Source organism: Procambarus clarkii, chromosome 2 (genome assembly GCF_040958095.1).
Source record: "Procambarus clarkii isolate CNS0578487 chromosome 2, FALCON_Pclarkii_2.0, whole genome shotgun sequence".
Classification (NCBI taxonomy): Eukaryota; Metazoa; Arthropoda; class Malacostraca; order Decapoda; family Cambaridae; genus Procambarus; species Procambarus clarkii.
In genome coordinates, this window is record NC_091151.1 from 34198370 (window position 1) to 34225736 (window position 27367).

Genomic DNA, 27367 nt, shown 5'->3' on the forward strand with positions numbered 1-27367 from the left:
CCTAGTTGTGCCGTGATAGGATTCGTCAGAAGGGCAGAGCGGGGTGGGGGAGAAAGAGATAGGGTGTGTGTGTGTGTGTGTGTGTGTGTGTGTGTGTGTGTGTGTGTGTGTGTGTATGTGTGTGTGTGTGTGTGTGTGTGTGTTTGTGTGTGCATTCACCTAGTTGTGTTTACGGGGATTGAGCTATGCTCAATCCCCGTAATTGTAGGTCTAAATATCTCAGATAAATTTTAAATTAATTATTTTAAGTCACTCTGTACACCTTATTGATGATCTATATGGAGTACCAACCACTAGCTCACTCCAAGGAAGCACATGCTAGGTGAGGTATAGGTGATGTCCATATGACGGGTTTGGGTTGCCTGTCCTTTTCTGGTGCTAGTCGGCAATGCTGTCTCTACGTTCCTGATATACTATTCGTTCCTATCCTTCTCACTGAACGTCAACATCAGCAAGGGAGAAACATAGTATACGTTTCTACTCGGTACACACACTTTGGGGAATCGATCACTATGTTAGTTATATTTCTGCTTCATAAACATTATACTTGCCAATTCGTCAGACCTATCATAACTGTCCCAGGGTATTGCACTGATGTTGCCACTCAACCTTATCTTTTCTCCTTAACTGATCTAATGCTATAGAAGATCACTATACTCCTGAACACTGCGTTTGTGTACACTCCTGTGACAAGATACTATGTTTCCTGTCTCTGTAACACTCAATGTCTTGAGACAAATGATGTTAGTTTGAGGACGTCCACTGACACGTGTCTCTCATGACCCCAGAACCCAGACAAGTGTGGGTTTGTGGGGCATATGTGTATGTGTGGGTGTTGATGTGGGGTCTAAGAAGGTGTGGGTTGTGGGTGTGACATGTATGTGGGGGGGGGGGGTGACGTGGGGTGCGGAGTGGATGCAGGTGTGGGGCATGTGTGGGTGTAAGGCCTGTGTGGGGTGTGGTGGGTGTGGGACATGTCAGGAGAGGGCATGAAATTCTGAGGCCTAAAACGTCAGAGACAAGAGGTGAGTCTTTTGCCTTTAGCGATTATTCCAAGATACAAAATGGTGGTAATTATTTCCACGTTGTCTTTCCACTGTTTTTGTCCTAATATTTGAAGTGCAGCTTTTGAGTCAGTGTGTATGATAGCTGTCCATCCAGCGCTGTCCATCCTGTCCATCCAGCGCTGTCCATCCTGTCCATCCAGCGCTGTCCATCCAGCTGTCAGGCGTCCAAGGGCGCCTGACAGATGGATGGAGAGATCTTCGGATTCGTAGTCCTGAGGTTCCGGGTTCGATCCCCGGTGGAGGCGGAGACAAATGGGCCAAATTTTTCTTTCACCCTGATGCCCCTGTTACCTAGCAGTAAATAGATACTTGGGAGTTAGACAGCTGCTACGGGCTGCTTCCTGGGGTTGTGTAATAAATAGGAAGCCTGGTCGAGGACTGGGCCGCGGCGACGCTAGGCCCCAAAATCATCTCAAGGTAACCTCAAGATGATGCATTCTGAGTGTTTTGTGCAATCATATATGCGATTTCCTGTTGTATGGTAAAGAGCTCAGTTTGGGTTGATGATACTTTTCTTCCCAGTCTCCAATATGCCTGTTCCCTGTCCATGCAAAGAGAAGTGCCAGCACTCATATTCTGTGTGCAGACAGACGAATTGTGTCCACCGATCCGTTTGTGAAGATGTGGGTGGCTCCTGCTACCGCAATGCTGCTCATTTGCTTCTGTATGATGTGCCTTAGGATTGTTTTATCATAGGCAACCTTTTTCATTGGAAGACCTTCTATTACTATTTTGAAGGTAGGCTCCACCCACAGTGGGGAACAAGAGTATTTTGGGTGTGGTTGATCACCTCCTCTATCAAGGATCATACATTTTAATTGTTGTCTGTTTAGGATTTTTTCCGCTCTGGCAGCCCAAGAGTTTCCGTTGTTTTGGCTAAGTCCAACCACCAAGGCCTGTCGTACCGGGACTGGATCAGGGGAAACAATTATTTTTCTGATAATCGTAGCTGTTCTTTGTGATTTTCTTTCTTGTAGAGAGGGCTAATTGGTTTCGAGTCTTTTAACTTGAAACCCGTTTTTATGAATAATGAAGCTTCATTATTCATTCCCTTAACAGTTGAAGAGAAGGGGGCTGAGAATACGTTTTTGCGGTGTACCATTTTCATGTATTTTGTATTCAGAGACTGTGCCATGAAGTGTTACTCTTGCTTCTCTGTTTATGAGACAGTTTTTGATCCAGGAGAGCAGGTTACCTATGACGTCTTTGTCAATGAGGCAGCAGAGAATAGCTGGGGCGCTAGCCAGTTCAAAGGCTTTCCCGAGGTCCAAGAATATCAGCATTCCTGGTCTGTCATTCAAGTGGGCTAATAGAGTTGTAATACATTCCACTGTGCCAACCCCTGTTCTATAGGCATACATCCTGGTGCAGTTTAGGCATTTGCATTTAGGCATTAGTCTGCTGAGTGTCATTCTGTCAGCTGTCTTGACTGCACAGCTTTGAAGAGAGATCAGCCTTGGATGTGCTGGGTCTTTGGGTTTTGGGATCGGCACTATGTCTGCCCTATTCCAAGCTGTAGGTCTTGTTTGAGAAGTCTAGGCTAAATTAATTAACCTAAGGTATGCAGTGTTTCCCTCTGAGCCGAGGTTTCTAATCACTGTATAAGTTATTCTTTCGTCACCAGGGGATGTATCTTTGGAGTTTTTCTTAGCCCGATTCAGCTCATTATGTGTGAAATGGGTATTAGTGTCAGAGACTTCTGCACGTGCTGTACGGATTCTGTGCCTTCTTTTTTCCTCTAATCCTGTCTGCACTGCTAATACATCTGGTGGAAGCTGATTACTGGCTGCTCTTTCTGCAAACCTGGTTGCCAGTACTTCGGCTTCCTGATGCAGATCCTTAGGGTGTGGGGCTTCAGGTGTTTTATTTCCTTTCGCGTGGTGGATTTGCTGCCAGATTTCTCCAAGAGAGGTGTGTTCATTCAGATGTGAATACCATTCCTGGCACTTTTGTTCTTTTATTATCCTAGTCTATTGATGCACATGTTCCTTGACCTCAAAGTAAGGTCCTGTTGCGGTCATTTGGGTGCTTTTTGTATAGCTTCCTTGTTCTGTTGAATCTATGATTCAGTTCTTTGACACGTTCGCAATAGTACCAGTGATCCTTGTAGTGTCTGGTGGACTGTTTTTTCAGTGGAATTGAGTGGTTGGCTGAACTTTGAATCGCTTTGACAGAATCTTGTTCTGCCTGATTAATGTCTTCAGGAACATCATAGTTTCCAAGCCCCTTGAAATGAGGTTTTGAAATCGGTCCCATTTTGCTAAAGCAAAGTTCCAAGCTTATGATGGAGGTGGAGGTGGGGTGAGTAGATCCAACTTTAAATCAATTTAGACCCCATAGTGGTCGCTTGTGAGTTTGAGCTCAACTGACCATGTTGCTGCATCTCTTTGGGAGGCTGAAACGAAGGTCAGGTCTAATCTACCTCCATGGATGTGGGTGGGTTCATTCTTGTTTAGGATTTGGGTTTCTGGTTGCTGGTCTAGTAGATGTGCAATGTGAGTGCTGGCCTCATTTGTTGTGTTCGAACCCAGTGCCAAACGATGATGGGCATTTAAACCACCACAAATTATTGTGTTTGAGGTCGTCGTGTGTCCAAATAAGACCAAGAGATCTATTTCAGCACGTGGAGACCTATAAACCCTTTTCAAACCCTTCAAGTTTGTCGTGTCTTGGCTCAATGGATACTCCCATCACCTCTGTCTCTGACCCACAATCAGGTGGGCTGGTTATGATCTTGGAGATCAGGTCACATTTCACATAGATGGCACATCCGCTGGATTGTCCATTGACCCATGGAAGGAAGAAGTCTCGATAGCCTAAGATTTTAGGTTCTAATCAGACTCGAATCAAGTTCTCCTGTAATATCAGGATGTCTATGCCTTTGGTTGCTGGTATGCATTGCAAGTGTTGCAATTTTGTGCGCAGCCCTTGCGCATTCCATTGCAGGATCTTTAGTCCTCTAGGTCGTTGGAACTTGCTGATATTACCGTGGTATCCATGGAGTCAGTTAGCTCACCATAGAAGTTGAAATTGGAGTTGAGGATCTTGGTGTACTTGAAAATGACTCATCAAGGTCGCTTTCAGAAGTATTGGATTCTACCTGTTTTTAGGAGAGTGTTTCCTGCCCTGCTTTCTTGAAGGTGGGGCTATTGTTTTTTCGACTTTCTTCAGCTCGTGCTCAATTGTCTTTCGAGTCTCTGTGGTTTGCTTTATACCGTGCTTCAACAGCCAGCTTTCGACCAATTCCGCGACCAAGGCCAAAGGGTGTCGAGTTGTGCGGGGTCAATACTTACTACTGTGCTCCTTTGAGACCTGATTACTCTTTGGCCCTTATCAGTAGAAACTCGAACACTCTTGCCATCATTATTCCCAGTGTGCTTACTGGATGAAATGGCCGGGCGATTACGTTGAACTATTTTCTTGTGGCGCCCAATCATCCCTCCGTGCTGGACGGAGGCCTTCACACACTCCACCATGGACGATGGTAGACGGCCATATGCCTCCTCCACCTTGTTTTGTCTTGGTAAGCTCCACGCTGTTTTTGAGGGCAGGGGAGCTGGTGTATGTTTTGGTTGGGGCCTCTGCTCTGCTGTTGGCGTGGGGAGGTTCGTTTGGATCTTTTTAAGCCTTTCGGGGCATCTCAAGTTCCAGGCGTGATGTATCTTGGAGCAATTTGGGCACTTAACTAGGACAGGTTGGTTTGCCTTGTGTTTATCAAGTCATATTTTCGTGTTGTGGGGCTGGCTGTAGACTCTACACCTCGCTGGGCGTTGACAGCCGTCCTTGTGATGTTCAAATCTTTGACATTTGAAGCATCGGAGGGGCTCTGGGGTGTAAGGCTTGTATTGGAACACGACCCAAATGCCAAGATCAAGCTTCTCTGGAATCCGTCGTTTTACTGTAAGAAAGGCTTTCGGGTTTCCTGCTTCGTGGATTTTACCTCGCATCTTTCTGCTGGCGCCATATAATTCAGCTTTTCTAAATGAGTTTCGGCCATGTGCAAGGGATAGTGGAGGACAATGATTTTCCTTATTTTGTCCTTTGGTTTGAGTTCGTCGTATTTCCTGTAATTTTTAAGAATCGTTAGAGCTGTCTCGTCTTTGGGCCTCAGAATATATTTGCCTCTGAGGTTTGGCTTTGCAGTGATCTGGAGCTGGTGGTACTCTTTTCCAAGGTCCAGTACTGCGGCATACGAGGACATACCTTCAGCATACTGCACCTTGAAGACTGGAAGTGCGGATTTGGTCTGTGTAGTTGGAGTGCTTATTTGTAGAGGTTCTGTCCGCCGATGATCACTACACATCTTTGGTCGTTCATCACAGTCAGTATCACTTAACTCTCTGCGCACAGTTTTCCGTTTGTTCCTCCTGGCCATTGATACCTGAAGAGTCTGGAATCTACTTCTTCGTCCTCCATCACTGTCACTGGTTCGCAAGCTCACAACATTCTGCAGCGCTCCAACGCACCCCTTCTCGACCATTGCTCAATATATACCACTGGTGAGAGTTGTAGGTCAATATGTGTAGATATGAAGTCAACAAAATATAACCCCCCCAAAAAAACTAAATATAGGGATACGTTAGGGATAACTGTAAAACAGACACTCGGCCCCTTAACTGTCTAACAGTAGGCTAGACATATATATGAATAAGATTGGGTGGATATAAATAGGAGCTGCCTCGTATAGGCCAATAGGCCTGCTGCAGTTACCTTCATTCTTATGTTCTTTAACAAACATATAAATTACATTTACTTTGTTGCCCATATATAAGTGATAAGGCCCTCATCTGGTCCTCATTCATCAATTCAATCTAAATAGACAAAGGGAATAGAATTTGAAATCTGTAAATAAATCGGAACAAAAAAATAAGTCACAAATTCTGCCACCTGAGGCTGATTAACGTGTTGAAACATTTCGCTCCAACTTCTGATGCTTAGTGGAGGATATATATTTTCTAAGACGTAGAAGTCACAACAAAATTCGCATAGAAACAAAGAAAAAAAAGAGTTGTCCGCTTTTCGTACAAAGGGACGTAAGAAAAATTGACATTGGGGAATATATTTATATGAGATATAATAAAATACGTCATAATAACATACTATTATTACTAGTGAAATCTGGCCCTCCAGGTGGCACCAGCTGCATATCCAATTTTTATATCCTCCTTACTACTACTTTTCTTCTTTCTGTATCAGACAGGTGCTTGCATCTCTTTATTCCTGAGTGCTAGTAAACAGTAGGTGTTATCGTTATTATCAGCACCAGTTGCCGCCCGTCGCACACACATTTATTAAAAAAAATCTTATAAAATCCATTTCTTAACATATTGGGATGAAATTTTCACGACGCTCAGGCCAAATAACTCGAGATTTGTTTAAAAAAAATTCAGTATTTTTCATGTAAGGAAAAATCTCTTCTGTCACCGTGTCCATAAAGTCAGAAGGTGGTTGAGGCCTACACCATCATTTGTTTCAAAATGTTATATGACAGTGTACTGGGAAAACGGGACACCACAAGCGTAGCTCTCATCCTGCAACAACACTTCTATAAATACGGTTAGGTAATTACTAGATTTGGTTTAGAAATGTTATTTAAGAAATAAAACAGTAATTTGCCCAATAATAAATGACATATATGCAGCTATTAAAAAGAGTATCACACATTTTGAAATTCATTTTTCCATTAATGTCAAATCATATAACTGTTTGCTTCTACTGCTCTCCCTCTCTCATGCTCACTCCCACACTGTATAGCCAGCAAAGATTCAGATACCATTTGCACTTTTATTAGCCAAAAAACAACTTAATGTTGAACACTAATAATGACATTCACAGTACAAAATCGTATTTTTATGTAACTACTATGATGCGCATAATTAAATAAACTGCACTTATATAATTGGTGATGATATTTAAATAATATAATAACAACATATTGCAATCTGTTTGAAGATTCAATCATAATCTATGATTCAAGCAAATTAAGCTTTCCTTCACTATATGTCTGGGTGTTTACTATTATAAATGGACTACTACACATTTCCTTGCTTATATTTGATCATATTCTGCAATTCTTCGTGAAAAATAATTCTAATATCAAATAGCATTCATTGAGACTATTATCGTTAAAGAAAAGTTTTTCTCGACAATATAATTCAAATATTACTTTGTCGATAATTTATAAACAAAATGTGATAATTCTTGAAACAACTTGGTACCTCGAAAAGCAGTGTTGCAATGTTTAACAACCCCCTACCCATGATAGAGACTTTAGACCGCAACTGTACAATGCCTGTTTCTTGGTTAGAATAACTTTATAAAAGCACGATAATAAACATCTGTGAACGATTGTTCAATAACTCTCTGCACTATATGTTTATCCAACCCGTTCTCGCACTTGCTTATAGTCAATAATGGCTTATTAATAAGTGCATATGTGACATAATAATTTATTGTGAATATTTGAGCTTACCTTGAAAAGCTGAGCAGCACCGACCTAGCCTAACCTTCTTAGTATGTTAAGATAAGCAACTTATTGCTTCCTAATTACAATTAGTACTTAACCTATACCTATATTGATATTACAGTTTTTTAAAGATAATAAAACAAAACCAAAATATTTAAATAAATTGTAAAGTAACTCAGGATATTGTCAAATATTGTATAAAATCTCAATTGTTTAATAAAACTGAAAAAGAAATTCCTAATATTAAAACTGGAGTTTAGCAAAATTATAGGAAGAGTTTTTACCTTAAAAACAAAATATAACTTGGCATATACCACATATGTACTTATTAATCAGCCAAATAGTGACTATAAGCAATAAGTCATATATGTACTGTCTTGTGCGAGAGCGGGTTGGTTTATCAGATCTCTAACTCTGTCCATGGAGGAGAGAGGAAAATGTGTGTATAGGGGTTAGCAATGTAAATGTATGGCCAAGTCTTTGGTAAAAAATAATATTAAACAAAATCTTCCACTATAATGGCCTGTTGTCCCCCCATATCACCCCAGGCGTATGAAACTTCTTTAATATAAGACGTAATAAAAAACTGGGGATAATTGAAAAACAAAGGTAACTATCAACAGGTGTATTCAGAGAACAGTTGCAGAGAATAACTATAAAATGAGCTAGACAATTGAATTACAATGTGCCCCTTAAATCTTACATGTTCCAGCCTAGAGGAACAAAACAATGGACACCATTACAATTAATATCCAACAATGACTTGGAAGGAGACAATCACTAGTAATACCCACTGGTAACAAGCGTCCCTTTAAACCTAGAAATAACAATTTAATATCCCAATATCGAATGCAACAACTAATGTTTGTTCCCTTAAGGTGTCACAACCTATTCCACTACAAATGTGTTTCACTGCCTAACATAATGTGTTAGGACTGACACATTAAACTTGGCCTAATGTGGACAATCAAAGACTACTTAATTGAAATTAGCAGTCTTCGTCCAGCAGTTCCTCCTCTTGTGATGTCCATGAACTGTCTGAGTTGTAAAGGGCTGAGGGAAGGAGGAGGGGGCGGGGAATTGTGCCAGCAGACACCATATTGTCAACTGTATATTAAAGACTCTTCCTGCCAGCAGACACCATATTGCTAGGTGTATGTAAACGACTCTGTGCTAGCAGACACCATATTGTCAGGTGTATATTAACGACTCTTTGTGCCAGCAGACACCATATTGTCAGATGTATGTTAACGACTCTTCGTGCCATCAGACTCCATATTGCCTGTTGTATGTTAATGACTCTTTGTACCAGCAGACTGTCAGTTGAATGATAACGACTCTTCATGCAGCAGACAACATATTGCCAGTTGTATGTTGACAACCCTTCGTGTCTGTAGACACCATAATGCCAGTTGTATGTTAACGACTCTTGCTAAACTAATTTTCATATTCAAAGCTGACCTTTGGCAATTGTAGAAGACATAGTCAACAATTGATCTTATACCTGTAGTCAAAAACAAGCATAACTTTGACGCCATAGTCTCCACACTGGCTGCCTTAACTACGGACATAAGGTTTAGAAGGTTAATATAAGGCATCAACGCGTCAGCTGCCTGTCAGGGCGAGCTGAATGACAATGTTACATGCTCTCCCTTGTGAGGAAGGTCTGATCAACATACAAGTACTTATAGTCTCTACCACATATTTAGTGGGTTTACAGATCAGATTTGTCCTCTACAGATCGCCCGTTTGTATCCCGAGTGGGTAGTGAGAGTCTACACCATCCCACAGCCCACCCTTGCTGCTGACTTCTGCCCTCTCCTGAGACGTCACCCCCACCTGTACATCTGTGACGTCACCAACCTGCCACAACCCTTGGGCAACATATCCGGCCTCCACCCCATGATGTGGCGCACGTCACCCCTGGGGGACCCCCAGCTGACACACCTCATGGTCCGGGACACTGACTCACAGGTGCCTGATCATCTCTCATGAATCTCTGCCTCTTTGTATACATTCGTTCTCACAACATTTATTATCTTTATTCGTGAGGTTTTCTATGTTTTATGTATTTGTGTATTTCAGTGTACTAATCTAGCTATACTTATCTAGTTATATTTGCCTAGTTTTACTCATCTAGTATATTCATCTAGTTTTTCTCATTAGTTATTTTCATGTGGTTATACTCATCTAGTTATATACACCTAGATGTGCTTACTGGATCCAATATCTGCTGCTATATCCCAACTTTCGACAATCAGTAGTTCAGTTTTGTAACACTTTTTACTAATTTTTATGAAAGTATTGAACTACACATTCAATGATAAATGACGTTACTGTGATTTCTCTTTGTACTGGAGGAGAGACGTCAGAGGCAGAATTACTAGACGACAGAGCCAGAGTGCATGGCTCTTTGGAATTGTGAAAACTCCTGATTCGGCTTCAGTGGAATCCTCGGGAATCCTCTTAGGTTAATCAGAACCCCAGGTGGCAATTTTGTTTACCATGTCGTGGCCTAGTCATCTAAAATGTGAGTCTAGGAATACCCAGCGCATAGGTTTGAATCCTCAACACAGCTCTTGTGGATTTTCCGTGTATTGAACTGTTTCAAAAATTTACTCATTTTGTCCGTTCCACTCATTTACAAGACTCAGACTTAGCCGCCTTGTCCACATCCCCTTGGTCTCCCCACTTGGTTCCTTCCCCTCTCTTCCTCCCCTCTTTTCCCTCTCCTTTTTCCTTCCTCCTCTGTTTCACCACCTCTTCCCATCCTAACAAAAAATGGATTGTTAGGAAGATCTGAAACAACTTTATGGGGTCCTCAGAAAATATAATATTATGATCACAAAAAACCCTCGGGGAAATTACACCAAATATTTCACAATGACTCCATGAAATTTATTTTTGAGGATGTTTATAAATGTGAATATTTTGTATTTGCAGTTAGAGAAAAATGTGCATTATCTAAGGCCTAAGACAGTGGGTAAAACATGCTCAAATAGCATTGAATCAATATTATAAAGGTTGAATCAGTATAATCTATGGTGAATACCTTCTGAAGATGTATTATTAAATACGAAAGAACGTAAGGACATTCCTGTTTCAATTTATCTTTCGAGGTCTGACACTGTCATCTATACAAATAAAAATATAAATGTTAGTTTGCTCAATATCGCTAATCTCCGAAAGTTTTTTACCATTTGCTTTGAAAATTTCACACAACGCTCCATTCCTATCCGAGCGGGTTTTTATAGACATGCTATATATATATATATATATATATATATATATATATATATATATATATATATATATATATATATATATATATATATATATATAAATATAGCATGTCTATAAAACCCGTCTATATAAAATATATAAAACCCGTATAGCATGTCTATGTCACCTGTCTGTGACATTCATCAATGTTTCCCATTGTTGTGTTTTTCAAGAGATCCATAACCTTTAAGCACCTTTTTGCATTATTATTTTTTTATCAACCCATGTATATCTTGTAACCATCAAATGCATAATAAAGCACAAAAAATAAAAAAGGAAGGGGGTGGTAGGAGAAAAGCACACAGAAACTGTATTGGAGGGGATCTAAACATTCCCTCTAATGCGTTATGCGTGGTTTCCTCCGAGGCTATGGGTCCCCCTTCTTCCAGCTAGAGGTGGTACTCCCTTCCATAAATATATATATATATATATATATATATATATATATATATATATATATATATATATATATATATATATATATATAATTTGATGGTTACAAGATATACATGGGTTGATACAAAAATAATAATGCAAAAAGGTGCTTAAAGGTTATGGATCTCTTGAAAAACACAACAATGGGAAACATTGATGAATGTCACAGACGGGTTCGATCATTGTTGCAAGTCAAACACTTCTTCGAATTCCTCTGAAGTTGGACTAGTGCCCAAGACGCAACAGGCATTTCCCCTCTGAATCGCAACACTGAGGCGCTGGAACAAGAAACTTTTTGCTCTCTGGTCTTTTGTAGCGCTGATCAATTTGTCCCCCAATTCCTTCAGGAACTTCAATGCACATTTTCCCCACGAACCGAGGGTCTCCGAGCCGATCGGAACAAAGCTGTAGCAGTGTGCTAGACCTCTGTATTTAATAATTTTCTGCGATTCCCTGAAAGAAGCAGCACCACCGCTTTCACGTGTGCTGTAGTGAAGGTAGGTACTGGCCAGTGTGGCAGCGCACGTGTAGTCCCATACCACTTGCTTACCATCCTTCCAAGGTAGCAAGGTGACCCCATCAGGGCGCTTCTGAGGGTCGTTAGGTCTAGATAAGTGTGGTTCTCTTTGTGCCGGGCAGCGGGCTGTGGCGAGGCTCCTCTTGATGATGTCGTTGACTTCTTCATGTCTTGCAATTTTACCCTGTGATTTACGACATACCAGACCATGACGACCATATTGGTCTGCCATCGCAGTTCTGCAGATGCACCTATGTTCGGTGAGGATGGGGGCGGCAAGGCGAAGGGCAACTCCAATGTGGAGAGCGTCATGACTGAGAGGAGTTCCCAGGGCTGCATTGGGCACAGCAAATAAAAAATCCCCGGCGTGGGGTGCTGTTACCGCTAGGAGGCGGGCTTTGTTTTCAGCATCAGCGTTGTCAATCATTGCTGTGACAGTCTTTTCCATTATGGGGCTATCCCAGTGGGCCTGCTTGTGGTCTTTTGGGACTTGTGGTCGGGGTTGAGGGTGTGCAATGGTGTCCCATTGTCTGGCTGCTTCGATGAACGTTTGATCATGAGTTCCCGCTGTCTCTCTCATACGCTCTGGTAGGATCTGCCCTACCAATTCGTTGGCTGCTGTACATGAGGATAAGAATGCTGGAAGTGCTACCTCAGTTGCCTTTCTTATGCCTATCCCTCCAAATCTCACTGGTAGTGTTGCTTGGTCCCACTGACTGTCATCTAAATCTAGGTTGAGCGCCTTCCTGAATATTGACCTGAGGAGCTCATCATATTGATTTAGAAGTGGGTTGCCAAAAGTTGGTGCACACCTTAAGAAGTATGTTAGCCTGGGCAAGGTAAGGCACTTTGTGAGAAGGTAGAGGGCATCGTGGGAGTCCAAGTCCCCAATTCTCTCTTCCATCCTCTTTAGGTCTCCAAACTTTTCGTCAAGGACTGCAGCAATGGCATTGTGGCCCAGAGGTGCTCCGAGTAGTGTGCTGTCGGTAGGTTTAACGACTGAGGCTCCTGGTAGAACTGATTTCACTGCTCTAATGATTACTTCACTAGATGCAATAATTTCGCACTTGGAGGGGCTAAGAACGAGACCCATGGACTCCCCCCGTGTCTTCACCAGCTGTAAGTCTTCTAGCAGGGAATCTTGTGTGCCTGCCAGAGTGCCATCATCCAGGAACCAGATGTTGAGCTCGCTGGACAGTCTGGTTGTAATTTCTCGAACCGCTATGCAAAAGAGGAACGGTGCAAGTGGGTCACCCTGTTGAATTCCCTCTGCTGAGGTGACTTCATGTTTGCCAAACAGGAGGGTTGAGTCTTTGCTGTAGCCTGCTGACACAAACGGGAGAATGCTTGGGCAATGTTCCTGGACTGCAGTGAGGATTGCTTCCCTTTTGACCGAGTTGAAAGCGTTTTTAAAATCTAATTTTACTACTGCCTGGTCTTCAGTAAGAGAGCTAATGTAGGCTCGTGCAGCATGAGCCGCTGCTTCACAGCCTTGGGGGACTCCAAACCCCAGCTGGTTGGGTTGCAGCATGGTGGCTGCTTCCGTTCGGATACTTCTGACAGCAGCCCTTGCAACTAGGCGGCGAAGGGTATTACCAACGGCAATGGGTCTGATTCCTCCCCCCTTCTTTTTGAGGGCACATAGGGATGCACCAAAGAAGAATGGTTTGATTTCATCAGGGATTAACCCTATATATATATATATTATATATATTATATATATATTATATATATATATATATATATATATATATATATATATTATATATATATATATATATTATATATATATATATATATATATATATATATATATATATATATATATATATATATATATATATATATATATATATATATATGTCGTACCTAGTAGCCAGAACGCACTTCTCAGCCTACTATTCAAGGCCCGATTTGCCTAATAAGCTAAGTTTTCATGAATTAATTGTTTTTCGAGTACCTAACCTACCTAACCTAACCTAACCTAACTTTTTCGGCTACCTAACCTAACCTAACCTATGAAGATAGGTTAGGTTAGGTTAGGTAGGGTTGGTTAGGTTCGGTCATATATCTACGTTAATTTTAACTTCAATAAAAAAAATTGACCTCATACATAATGAAATGGGTATCTTTATCATTTCATAAGAAAAAAATTAGAGAAAATATATTATATCAGGAAAACTTGGCTTATTAGGCAAATTTGGCCTTGCATAGTAGGCTGAGAAGTGCGTTCTGGCTACTAGGTACGACATATATATATATATATATATGTCGTACCTAGTAGCCAGAACACACTTCTCAGCCTACTATGCAAGGCCCGATTTGCCTAATAAGCCAAGTTTTCATGAATTAATGTTTTTTTGACTACCTAACCTACCTAACCTAACCTAACCTAACTTTTTCGGCTACCTAACCAAACCTATCCTATAGAGATAGGTTAGGTTAGGTTAGGAAGGGTTGGTTAGGTTCGGTCATATATCTACGTTAATTTTAACTCCAATAAAAAAAAATTGACCTCATACATAATGAAATGGGTAGCTTTATCATTTCATAAGAAAAAAATTAGAAAAAATATATTAATTCAGGAAAACTTGGCTTATTAGGCAAATCGGGCCTTGAATAGTAGGCCAAAAAGTGAGTTCTGGCTACTAGGTACGACATATATATATATATATATATATGTCGTACCTAGTAGCCAGAATGCACTTCTCAGCCTACTATGCAAGGCCCGATTTGCCTAATAAGCCAAGTTTTCCTGAATTAATATATTTTCTCCAATTTTTTTCTTATGAAATGATAAAGCTACCCATTTCATAATGTTTGAGGTCAATTTTTTTATTGGAGTTAAAATTAACGTAGATATATGACCGAACCTAACCAACTCTACCTAACCTATCTTTATAGGTTAGGTTAGGTTAGGTAGCCGAAAACGTTAGGTTAGGTTAGGTTAGGTAGGTTAGGTAGTCGAAAAACAATTAATTCATGAAAACTTGGCTTATTAGGCAAATCGGGCCTTGCATAGTAGGCTGAGAAGTGCGTTCTGGCTACTAGGTACGACATATATATATATATATATATATATATATATATATATATATATATATATATATATATATATATATATATATATATATATATATATATATATTATTAAATATGACCGAAAAAGTAAGATTAATAATTCTAACACGAATTTTCTCAATCTTTCGTACATTACGCTTCACTGTTGGAGGTAAATCAAAAATCACTTCTCCAAAATTCATTTTTATTTCTAGTCTGACGCGACACGGGCGCGTTTCGTAAAACTTATTACATTTTCAAAGACTTCACAAATACACAACTGATTAGAACTTGCGTTTCTCTGATTTTATATCTACATTTGAGTGAGGTGGGAAGGGTGATGTGGCATTAACACAACACAGAACAATAGGGGATATTAATAGGGTATTAAAAGTATCAACACAAGACAGAACAGAAACAATGGGTATTGAATAGAAGTGTTTGTAGAAAGCCTATTGGTCCATATTTCTTGATGCTTCTATATTGGAGCGGAGTCTTGAGGTGGGTAGAATATAGTTGTGCAATAATTGGCTGTTGATTGCTGGTGTTGACTTCTTGATGTGTAGTGCCTCGCAAACGTCAAGCCGCCTGCTATCGCTGTATCTATCGATGATTTCTGTGTTGTTTACTAGGATTTCTCTGGCGATGGTTTGGTTATGGGAAGAGATTATATGTTCCTTAATGGAGCCCTGTTGCTTATGCATCGTTAAACGCCTAGAAAGAGATGTTGTTGTCTTGCCTATATACTGGGTTTCTTGGAGCTTACAGTCCCCAAGTGGGCATTTGAAGGCATAGACGACGTTAGTCTCTTTTAAAGCGTTCTGTTTTGTGTCTGGAGAGTTTCTCATGAGTAGGCTGGCCGTTTTTCTGGTTTTATAGTAAATCGTCAGTTGTATCCTCTGATTTTTGTCTGTAGGGATAACGTTTCTATTAACAATATCTTTCAGGACCCTTTCCTCCGTTTTATGAGCTGTGGAAAAGAAGTTCCTGTAAAATAGTCTAATAGGGGGTATAGGTGTTGTGTTAGTTGTCTCTTCGGAGGTTGCATGGCTTTTCACTTTCCTTCTTATGATGTCTTCGATGAAACCATTGGAGAAGCCGTTATTGACTAGGACCTGCCTTACCCTACAGAGTTCTTCGTCGACTTGCTTCCATTCTGAGCTGTGGCTGAGAGCACGGTCGACGTATGCGTTAACAACACTCCTCTTGTACCTGTCAGGGCAGTCGCTGTTGGCATTTAGGCACATTCCTATGTTTGTTTCCTTAGTGTAGACTGCAGTGTGGAAACCTCCGCCCTTTTCCATGACTGTTACATCTAGAAAAGGCAGCTTCCCATCCTTTTCCGTCTCGTAAGTGAAACGCAGCACGGAACTCTGCTCAAATGCCTCCTTCAGCTCCTGCAGATGTCTGACATCAGGTACCTGTGTAAAAATGTCGTCAACATACCTGCAGTATATGGCCGGTTTCAAGTTCATGTCGACTAAGACTTTTTGCTCGATGGTACCCATGTAGAAGTTTGCAAACAGGACACCTAGGGGAGAACCCATGGCGACCCCATCTACTTGCTTATACATGTGCCCATCCGGGCTCAAGAAGGGTGCCTCTTTAGTACAAGCTTGGAGTAGTTTCCTCAGAATACTTTCTGGCATGTCAAGAGGAGTACAGGCTGGATCACGATACACTCTGTCGGCTATCATTCCGATTGTCTCGTCCACAGGTACGTTGGTAAACAGCGATTCTACGTCCAACGAGGCTCTTATCCCTGTGGCCCGTGCGCCCCGCAGTAAGTCCACAAATTCCTTTGGAGACTTCAGGCTGAAGGCGCAAGGAACATAAGGAGTCAGCAGGCCGTTGAGTCGCTTCGCCAGTCTGTACGTGGGTGTGGGTATCTGGCTAATGATTGGCCGAAGTGGGTTTCCAGGCTTGTGCGTCTTGACATTTCCATACGCATATCCAGGTTTATATTCCCCAATGATCTTTGGCAGGTGGAGTCCGGATTTCTTGGCGTTCACAGTTTCGATCAGTTTGTTGACCTTTGCTTTTAATTCGGCTGTAGTGTCCTTCGTTACCCTTTGGAACTTAGTTTGGTCAGAGAGTATGATGTTCATTTTCGCCAGATATTCGTCTTTTTTAAGAATGACATATATTGGCGACTTGTCACCTCTCCTGACAACTATCTCCTTGTTCTCACGAAGGCTTTTAGCTGCCGCTTTAAGCTCGGGGGACAGTATGGTGCTTCTGTAGTTGCCTCGATTCTTTCCTCCTTCTGCAATAAGTTCTGCTTGTAAGGTATCTTTGGTAGTGACCTTCTTTTGTGTCTCGAGGTCGAATATGTCGTCCAACAGAATTTCCAACTCTACTTTCCGGGCCATTTCACTCGGTCTGGACATAACATGACAGTTTATGCCAAGATTTAGGAGAGTGACTTGGTCCTCAGTGAGGTTAATTCCTGCAAGGTTCAGGAAGCCATCTCTTGGTCGTGGAATTGCCATAGGTCCTCCATATAATGTTGTTAGTTTCTTGATAATCCTTGTTTCAGTGCTGAGGTGATGTTGGTCTGTGAGGACGTCGAGGTGTTGTTCAATGCGGGTACGGATACTATGGTCGATGTTGCTATTTCTCCACTCGTTTGTAGCATGAAGTAGTTGCGTTTTGTTGTCTTTGATTTCATTCTCTGCCTTGTATATCTGATCACGAATCAGATCCTGGCGATATTTTATCGTGAAGGCTTGATTCCTTGCTGCTGGGTCGTGCACTTTAACATTAGTATATTTTGGTAGCAGTCTTTCCTGTAGACATATATTATTAAATATGACCGAAAAAGTAAGATTAATAATTCTAACACGAATTTTCTCAATCTTTCGTACATTACGCTTCACTGTTGGAGGTAAATCAAAAATCACTTCTCCAAAATTCATTTTTATTTCTAGTCTGACGCGACACGGGCGCGTTTCGTAAAACTTATTACATTTTCAAAGACTTCACAAATACACAACTGATTAGAACTTGCGTTTCTCTGATTTTATATCTACATTTGAGTGAGGTGGGAAGGGTGATGTGGCATTAACACAAGACAGAACAATAGGGGATATTAATAGGGTATTAAAAGTATCAACACAAGACAGAACAGAAACAATGGGTATTGAATAGAAGTGTTTGTAGAAAGCCTATTGGTCCATATTTCTTGATGCTTCTATATTGGAGCGGAGTCTTGAGGTGGGTAGAATATAGTTGTGAAGCATCAAGCATCAAGAAATATGGACCAATAGGCTTTCTACAAACACTTCTATTCAATACCCATTGTTTCTGTTCTGTCTTGTGTTGATACTTTTAATACCCTATTAATATCCCCTATTGTTCTGTCTTGTGTTAATGCCACATCACCCTTCCCACCTCACTCAAATGTAGATATAAAATCAGAGAAACGCAAGTTCTAATCAGTTGTGTATTTGTGAAGTCTTTGAAAATGTAATAAGTTTTACGAAACGCGCCCATGTCGCGTGTCAGACTAGAAATAAAAATGAATTTTGGAGAAGTGATTTTTGATTTACCTCCAACAGTGAAGCGTAATGTACGAAAGATTGAGAAAATTCGTGTTAGAATTATTAATCTTACTTTTTCGGTCATATTTAATAATATATGTCTACAGGAAAGACTGCTACCAAAATATACTAATGTTAAAGTGCACGACCCAGCAGCAAGGAATCAAGCCTTCACGATAAAATATCGCCAGGATCTGATTCGTGATCAGATATACAAGGCAGAGAATGAAATCAAAGACAACAAAACGCAACTACTTCATGCTACAAACGAGTGGAGAAATAGCAACATCGACCATAGTATCCGTACCCGCATTGAACAACACCTCGACATCCTCACAGACCAACATCACCTCAGCACTGAAACAAGGATTATCAAGAAACTAACATTATATGGAGGACCTATGGCAATTCCACGACCAAGAGATGGCTTCCTGAACCTTGCAGGAATTAACCTCACTGAGGACCAAGTCACTCTCCTAAATCTTGGCATAAACTGTCATGTTATGTCCAGACCGAGTGAAATGGCCCGGAAAGTAGAGTTGGAAATTCTGTTGGACGACATATTCGACCTCGAGACACAAAAGAAGGTCACTACCAAAGATACCTTACAAGCAGAACTTATTGCAGTAGGAGGAAAGAATCGAGGCAACTACAGAAGCACCATACTGTCCCCCGAGCTTAAAGCGGCAACTAAAAGCCTTCGTGAGAACAAGGAGATAGTTGTCAGGAGAGGTGACAAGTCGCCAATATATGTCATTCTTAAAAAAGACGAATATCTGGCGAAAATGAACATCATACTCTCTGACCAAACTAAGTTCCAAAGGGTAACGAAGGACACAACAGCCGAATTAAAAGCAAAGGTCAACAAACTGATCGAAACTGTGAACGCCAAGAAATCCGGACTCCACCTGCCAAAGATCATTGGGGAATATAAACCTGGATATGCGTATGGAAATGTCAAGACGCACAAGCCTGGAAACCCACTTCGGCCAATCATTAGCCAGATACCCACACCCACGTACAGACTGGCGAAGCGACTCAACGGCCTGCTGACTCCTTATGTTCCTTGCGCCTTCAGCCTGAAGTCTCCAAAGGAATTTGTGGACTTACTGCGGGGCGCACGGGCCACAGGGATAAGAGCCTCGTTGGACGTAGAATCGCTGTTTACCAACGTACCTGTGGACGAGACAATCGGAATGATAGCCGACAGAGTGTATCGTGATCCAGCCTGTACTCCTCTTGACATGCCAGAAAGTATTCTGAGGAAACTACTCCAAGCTTGTACTAAAGAGGCACCCTTCTTGAGCCCGGATGGGCACATGTATAAGCAAGTAGATGGGGTCGCCATGGGTTCTCCCCTAGGTGTCCTGTTTGCAAACTTCTACATGGGTACCATCGAGCAAAAAGTCTTAGTCGACATGAACTTGAAACCGGCCATATACTGCAGGTATGTTGACGACATTTTTACACAGGTACCTGATGTCAGACATCTGCAGGAGCTGAAGGAGGCATTTGAGCAGAGTTCCGTGCTGCGTTTCACTTACGAGACGGAAAAGGATGGGAAGCTGCCTTTTCTAGATGTAACAGTCATGGAAAAGGGCGGAGGTTTCCACACTGCTGTCTACACTAAGGAAACAAACATAGGAATGTGCCTAAATGCCAACAGCGACTGCCCTGACAGGTACAAGAGGAGTGTTGTTAACGCATACGTCGACCGTGCTCTCAGCCACAGCTCAGAATGGAAGCAAGTCGACGAAGAACTCTGTAGGGTAAGGCAGGTCCTAGTCAATAACGGCTTCTCCAATGGTTTCATCGAAGACATCATAAGAAGGAAAGTGAAAAGCCATGCAACCTCCGAAGAGACAACTAACACAACACCTATACCCCCTATTAGACTATTTTACAGGAACTTCTTTTCCACAGCTCATAAAACGGAGGAAAGGGTCCTGAAAGATATTGTTAATAGAAACGTTATCCCTACAGACAAAAATCAGAGGATACAACTGACGATTTACTATAAAATCAGAAAAACGGCCAGCCTACTCATGAGAAACTCTCCAGACACAAAACAGAACGCTTTAAAAGAGACTAACGTCGTCTATGCCTTCAAATGCCCACTTGGGGACTGTAAGCTCCAAAAAACCCAGTATATAGGCAAGACAACAACATCTCTTTCTAGGCGTTTAACGATGCATAAGCAACAGGGCTCCATTAAGGAACATATAATCTCTTCCCATAACCAAACCATCGCCAGAGAAATCCTAGTAAACAACACAGAAATCATCGATAGATACAGCGATAGAAGGCGGCTTGACGTTTGCGAGGCACTACACATCAAGAAGTCAACACCAGCAATCAACAGCCAATTATTGCACAACTATATTCTACCCACCTCAAGACTCCGCTCCAATATAGAAGCATCAAGAAATATGGACCAATAGGCTTTCTACAAACACTTCTATTCAATACCCATTGTTTCTGTTCTGTCTTGTGTTGATACTTTTAATACCCTATTAATATCCCCTATTGTTCTGTCTTGTGTTAATGCCACATCACCCTTCCCACCTCACTCAAATGTAGATATAAAATCAGAGAAACGCAAGTTCTAATCAGTTGTGTATTTGTGAAGTCTTTGAAAATGTAATAAGTTTTACGAAACGCGCCCGTGTCGCGTCAGACTAGAAATAAAAATGAATTTTGGAGAAGTGATTTTTGATTTACCTCCAACAGTGAAGCGTAATGTACGAAAGATTGAGAAAATTCGTGTTAGAATTATTAGTCTTACTTTTTTCGGTCATATTTAATAATATATGTCTACAGGAAAGACTGCTACCAAAATATACTAATATATATATATATATATATATATATATATATATATATATATATATATATATATATATATATATATATATATATATATATATATATATATATATATATATATATATACAGAACACGAAACAATGGGTATTGAATGGAAGTAATTGTAGAAAGCCTATTGGTCCATATTTCTTGATGCTTCTATATTGGAGCGGAGTCTTGAAGTGGGTAGAATATAGTTGTGCATTAATTGGCTGTTGATTGCTGGTGTTGACTTCTTGATGTGTAGTGCCTCGCAGACGTCAAGCCGCCTGCTATCGCTGTATCTATCGATGATTTCTGTGTTGTTTGCTAAGATTTCTCTGGTGATGGTTTGTTTGTGGGAAGAGATTATATGTTCCTTAATGGAGCCCTGTTGCTTATGCATCGTTAAACGCCTGGAAAGAGATGTTGTTGTCTTGCCTATATACTGGGTTTTTTGAGGCTTACAGTCCCCAAGAGGGCATTTTAATGCATAGACGACGTTGGTCTCTTTTAAAGTGATCTGCTTTGTGTCTGGAGAGTTTCTCATGAGTAGGCTGGCCGTTTTTCTGGTTTTATAGTAAATCGTCAGTTGTATCTTCTGATTTTTGTCTGTAGGGATAACGTTTCTACTGATGTGGTTCTTAGAACACCATCACCTCTCCATTTCTTAATATAGTTTTTGCAAGTGCTGCAGCACATCAGATGTCCTGGTGAACTTGGAGGTCTATATTCGTTGTGAGATTTTTTTCTACGCCTACCTCTTTTAGGAGGTGGACTACAAGTTTAAAGGCTGCGCAAGGCAGTTAAGCATGAGTCCAATAGAAAAAGGAAAAGCGGGAGCAAACCGCCAAACCAGACCTGTCCACAATAGGCCGCTGGCTCCTCCTAGTTAAACAGGACGTTAAAACTAATAAAGGGTAACAGACGGGTTCTCACAATCAAATATTTATATTTGATGTGGTGCTATGAATTGGAATTCGAATTCCCAAGAATAGCCGTCATATCAAGATCACATCAACATTTAATCGTATAAAGCAGAACATGGGTGGAAAAGAATGGTTGAAGGGTTGAGATCAAATACCGTTTTCTATAACATAACAATTTATTAATAACAAGAGACTAACTACTACATTACCGAGTTTACGTTACGTTAATGTCCATCCAGTGGCACGATAACAAACAGCTAAATAGCAACCCTTGCTGTGCGGCTGCATACTGAACTAACCTGAACACAGGTGTGCCCACTGATGACGCAATATTGCAAATCAAAACAATATCACAGACTAAGTTACACCACAGCGAGTGGTTACGTTATTGTCCATCCAGTGGCAATTGCAACACAGCTATTCAACAGCCCCTCGAGAAATGACAGCAGGCTCCATCCTGCTGACACTTCGGGCTGACAAGTGAACTAAGTGAACAATGATGCCCACTGAAGACACAAGCATGCAATCAATAGTGTCACGGCTTTCCTGACAGCTACTCTAATCACAAGCTTAAGGGTCCTCCTTCCAAACAGGAGTGACCCCCGTAACTAGGCGGGTAGTGCAACAGTGACTCCCCCTATCACAACCCAGTGTGAACACTCTTTGCAACTCCCTACAAGTTGCACTGTAAACAGTAAACAAAGTCAGACAAGGTGGGATCCTAGGACACAGCTCCAGTAATCCCTAAGTTACTCTACTCTCGTCACCAGACGATAACCAAAAAAAATTGCCTTAATCAATTACCAAACTGATTATGTGATTAATTACGTTAATTACAACCAATTGTCTCTCGTAGACAACAACATGATGGTACTCTACGTTAATCATTAACTCGTGTCTCTCTTAACACAAGTCATCTTGTTAACAATAACTCAAAACTCTCTTATATTACATCACACTTCACTCCTTGCAAGTATTCAGTGAGTAATTCTTAATTAAGGTCAAATAGACCACTAATTACATTCCCATTGAGTTACGTTAACTAAGCCTACCCTAACTTGGTAGCTTCTCCACAGTCTGTCAAAATTTACTTTACTGAGCGTTAATTACCCTAATTAACTCCGAGCAATTAATTAACTGTCACCAGGACCGATAATTAATCATACATAAATACGTCTCACTCCGCACTGCCTAAGCAGGTCTCATCAAACACTGTGAATTCACGGGAGAGGAGTTAATTACCCTAATTAACATGAGTGCAATTAATCCACTGTCCTCAGACAGGATATGATTAATATAACGATTTATGCTAGCTCCATGCCCTCGCTTTACCGAGTCATCTGAGTCCTCAAGACTCCAGATGTTAATTACTCCACTAATTATCATGAGCCACTAATTGCTATACCCCCAAAAGGCAATTAGTCCCGAGCAAATTACGTTAACACAAATACTGACAGACTCTGACAGTTCCTCTCCCACTACGTGAATTCATGATGAGAAGGCTAATTACATAATTAGCTAGAGTGGTCAATTAGTTGTCACATGGACAATTAATTGCTCCCGAGATGTATCTCACTCAAGCTCAACACTGTTCTCCCATAACAGCTCTCACTCACTCAACAATAAGTGTGCACCTTTTATCCCGTTAATTACCCTTTAATTAACTCACTGAATCATTAAGTCCTTGACACAACTTAAAGAAATAAAGTAACCCCAGTGTTACATAGGTCACACAACAATGGCATGCAACAACACAAATGCACTGCCCACATACGGTTGCGGCTACTGCAACTCGTTAATTACTGTGCCCACACAATAATGACACACGGTTGTGCAACAACAAGAGTATACCAATATTACTGCCCCACGTTATCTTGCAACCGTTGCAAAGGACTACTGTGAGCACACACTTAACTCAGCAAGGCAATTAACAAATCAATTACCTGCTCTCATTAAGTACTGTGAATTCCCCTGAATAATCCTAGAGATCCCTTAAACCATCAACACAGCTCCTAGGGCAATAATATTGTATACCTGATAACAATACTGCACAAACCTGCAACATAATGATGCCGTCAGCATACCCCACATGCTAATGACATCATTAGGCAATCAGTCAGCAATCACATTTACTGACTCACCACACAACATAGTACATAAAACATGCAAATGAACACATAGAAATGGCATTCACATAATCAATGAAAATTATATCACCAGGTAAATGTATCTCTAACTACACACACCTCAGGGTATCCACTGACATCCCTGCACCACTGGCCTGCCTACCTCTACAATGATTATAATTTCACATGCTGGTACTCCATAGCACTAATCCAGTCTGACCGATTATATAGAATCTACAACTGGATCATTTATATGGTAAATCTCTACACTGACTGGTTACATACCCGAGTCAGTCTACACACTTATATATAACTATTTACATCTACAGTGTGGTACCGTGTACAACATCCATCTCCAGGTACATCCCAACCAGTCACCTGGACGACAGTACAGACAGCTGTCTCACAGCTGCTTCCTCACTGTAACCACATTTATTGTACTCACGGCATCCTTAAATCTTCAACAATCCTTTCCCTGGTCACTACCTCTCTGGCTGTAAACACCTAGCTCGCTCCTCGTGCGAGGTGTGGCCCTCGAATGTCCAGGGAAGGTGGCCAAACATGTGGCCACCTCGTGGCCCTAGGGGGTGGCCACGGGTAGCGCATGACGTCATAGCACCCCACCCGGGCTGAGCTGGTGTGGGGGTGGGGTGGGGTTTGGCCACGCGGGTGACCTGGAGGGGGCCCTCCCCCCCCCCTGGCGGCTGGCCAAGGTGGGTGGCGCGGGTGGCCCCCAACTGACTGGCTGACGCCCACCCGCATACACACGTGGATGGGAGATCACCACACTCCCATTAAACCAGCATGCTCGCTCATACACTCGGGTAACAATGGCCGGCGGCGTCACCACACGGACACCGCCAGGTGGAGTTCAAAGTATAACAGGGGCCTGTAATATCACCACAATTACATTAGGAGGCCCTGCCCATTATTCCACCAATTGTCCATTGTCCATTTACTCTAGACAGAATACTCAAACCCGAGGGACGAGGGATCAATCTGATACACCATGAGGCCAGCTGCCTCATGGGTTAACACTCTAACTGTCTCTTAGTTTGTCACATCGGCCCCAATTTCACGCAAATTGGGCCTTGACACAACCCAGGATGGCAGGAGTGCCATCCACGCTGAATAACAAGGGAATGACACAGCGATTAACGGGGGTGGAGGTGTGTGGGAACCGACCTGTGAGATTTATATTTATTTAATTTATATGAATTTATATTTACGTTAATTTATATACTTCGATAGCAATTTGTATAATGTTAAGTGGACTGTATTTCTGCAATAATCTCAATCTCACAAATCGATCCTCTACACATTAGGGGGGGTTATTAAATTAATATATATGCAGCCAATCAAACTACAGTATTAACTACACATTATTAAACATTGAAGAGGTTCCTTATCTTATAGTACAGCAGACTAGTCCACCAGGTATAACTAGGGTGTAGACACCAAATTATCCTCTTTGAGGTAGCTTCCATATCACCCAGTAACTGGTGCACAAATCTTGCTTCCTCGTCTTGACCTGTCAAAAGTGCGCTAGCTGTGAAGCCAGAATCCTATATATGACAAGTATTTCAGAGAAACTGTACATGGAACATTGAAGACCTGGCTTAATTACCTTTAGTTTGAGGCTTCCACGTGCTCTAACCGGGTCACCCTATATCCTGACATTAATGGCCATAAATGAATGATAAACGGGTTTCGGATAGACACTTAACTTGAATTTGTAGACAGCGTGTTGACAATGGTACACCTTTGGGTTCCATAACACTACGTCCAAGTAAAATTAACAGGAGCCGAATTTGCTCCTGTGTGAGCCTCTGGTCTCGTATAAACCATGGCTGTTTAACACTCCATACTATTGACGTTACTGGCCGACATTGTCCAGAATGATAGGAACCGAATTTGCTCCACACGTCTCGGAGGTGACACAACAATGGCTCCCTCCTTCCTCCCTCTGACGCCTGGCCTACTTTGTCCAGATTTCAGAACGTGATAGAAGGGTCACATTTACTCTACTTTAATATTGATAATTAGTTAATTTATATAAGATGTTTTTATGATGGTAAAGTCCAAAGACTAATGTATTTAAGAATAATTCCCACCATAATAGGTGGTGAATTATAATAGTATGTGGTGATGATATCCCGTTTTCTTTAGACGGAAATTCCACTACAAGTTACGTTTTCTATGGGTAACTTGTTGGTAATACAGCTATTATCTGTATGATTATTAAATGGTGTCGGATTTTCCGACATAATTCCCCAGGGGGCTGCTCACGGGTCGAAGTCCTATTTAGAACAGACAAACACCGATACTCCTCCTTCGTATTATTAGATTAATTTGATGTTAGTAGTTAGTAATCACACATTTGTGTGTCTGTTCGTACAGGACGGATGTCCCGTACTAGAGTTGCAGGGGTTAGAAGTCTAATGCGATTTCATTTCTCTGTCAACTCTTGAAAGGCTAATATTCAAGCCTAATTACATATTATTTAACCCAGAAGACTGAATGTGATCAAGTACTACAGTCAAGTATGATTCAGGGACTGCAGTGAGATCAGTGACATTAGATATAACTTGAAGTTTCTTCAGGTAACTGGTCACTGATATATAAACACTGAGGCCCATGGAATACATCTTGATTAAATAATAAATGTATCAAATCAGTCATCAGATTTACTGGGGTTTAATTTAATTAATTGATTCAGAGGATTGAATAGCTCATCATTAAAGTAAAGTATGGTTCTGAGACTGCAGTGGGTTCAGTGACATTGGTCGCAGTGACTTGTAGCTGTTTTAGGCTACTGTTCACTGATTTGCCACTGAGGCCTCATGAACTCATCTCCAGCTTTATATGATGATACTAACATCAACCTCTGTTAGTATAGTCAGCTGTAATCTCCTTAGTATAATGCTACTGGAGAAATATAATCAGCTGACAAATTTAGATTTCTACTGGTATTGTTTATCTGCAGGCATAGGTCTCCTCAGGCTTGATACTGGGCCTGAGAGTAATTTACCTCCTGCAGAGTTTAACATGGTTATACCCTGATATTTAGTAGGGCTACCAATGAATCGATGGCAATAG

At 41.3% G+C, this 27367-nt stretch overlaps 1 protein-coding gene across 1 annotated transcript in view; it reads left to right on the forward strand.

Annotated features, from left to right (window-relative positions):
• Positions 1 to 27367, forward strand: part of LOC123749622 (uncharacterized) — a 63112-nt gene that overhangs the window by 20936 nt on the left and 14809 nt on the right. Inside the window, exon 4 of the mRNA XM_069327008.1 lies at positions 9274 to 9507. Within this exon, the coding sequence (XP_069183109.1) occupies positions 9274 to 9507 (234 nt within the window). The remainder of the gene's footprint in view (positions 1 to 9273; positions 9508 to 27367) is intronic.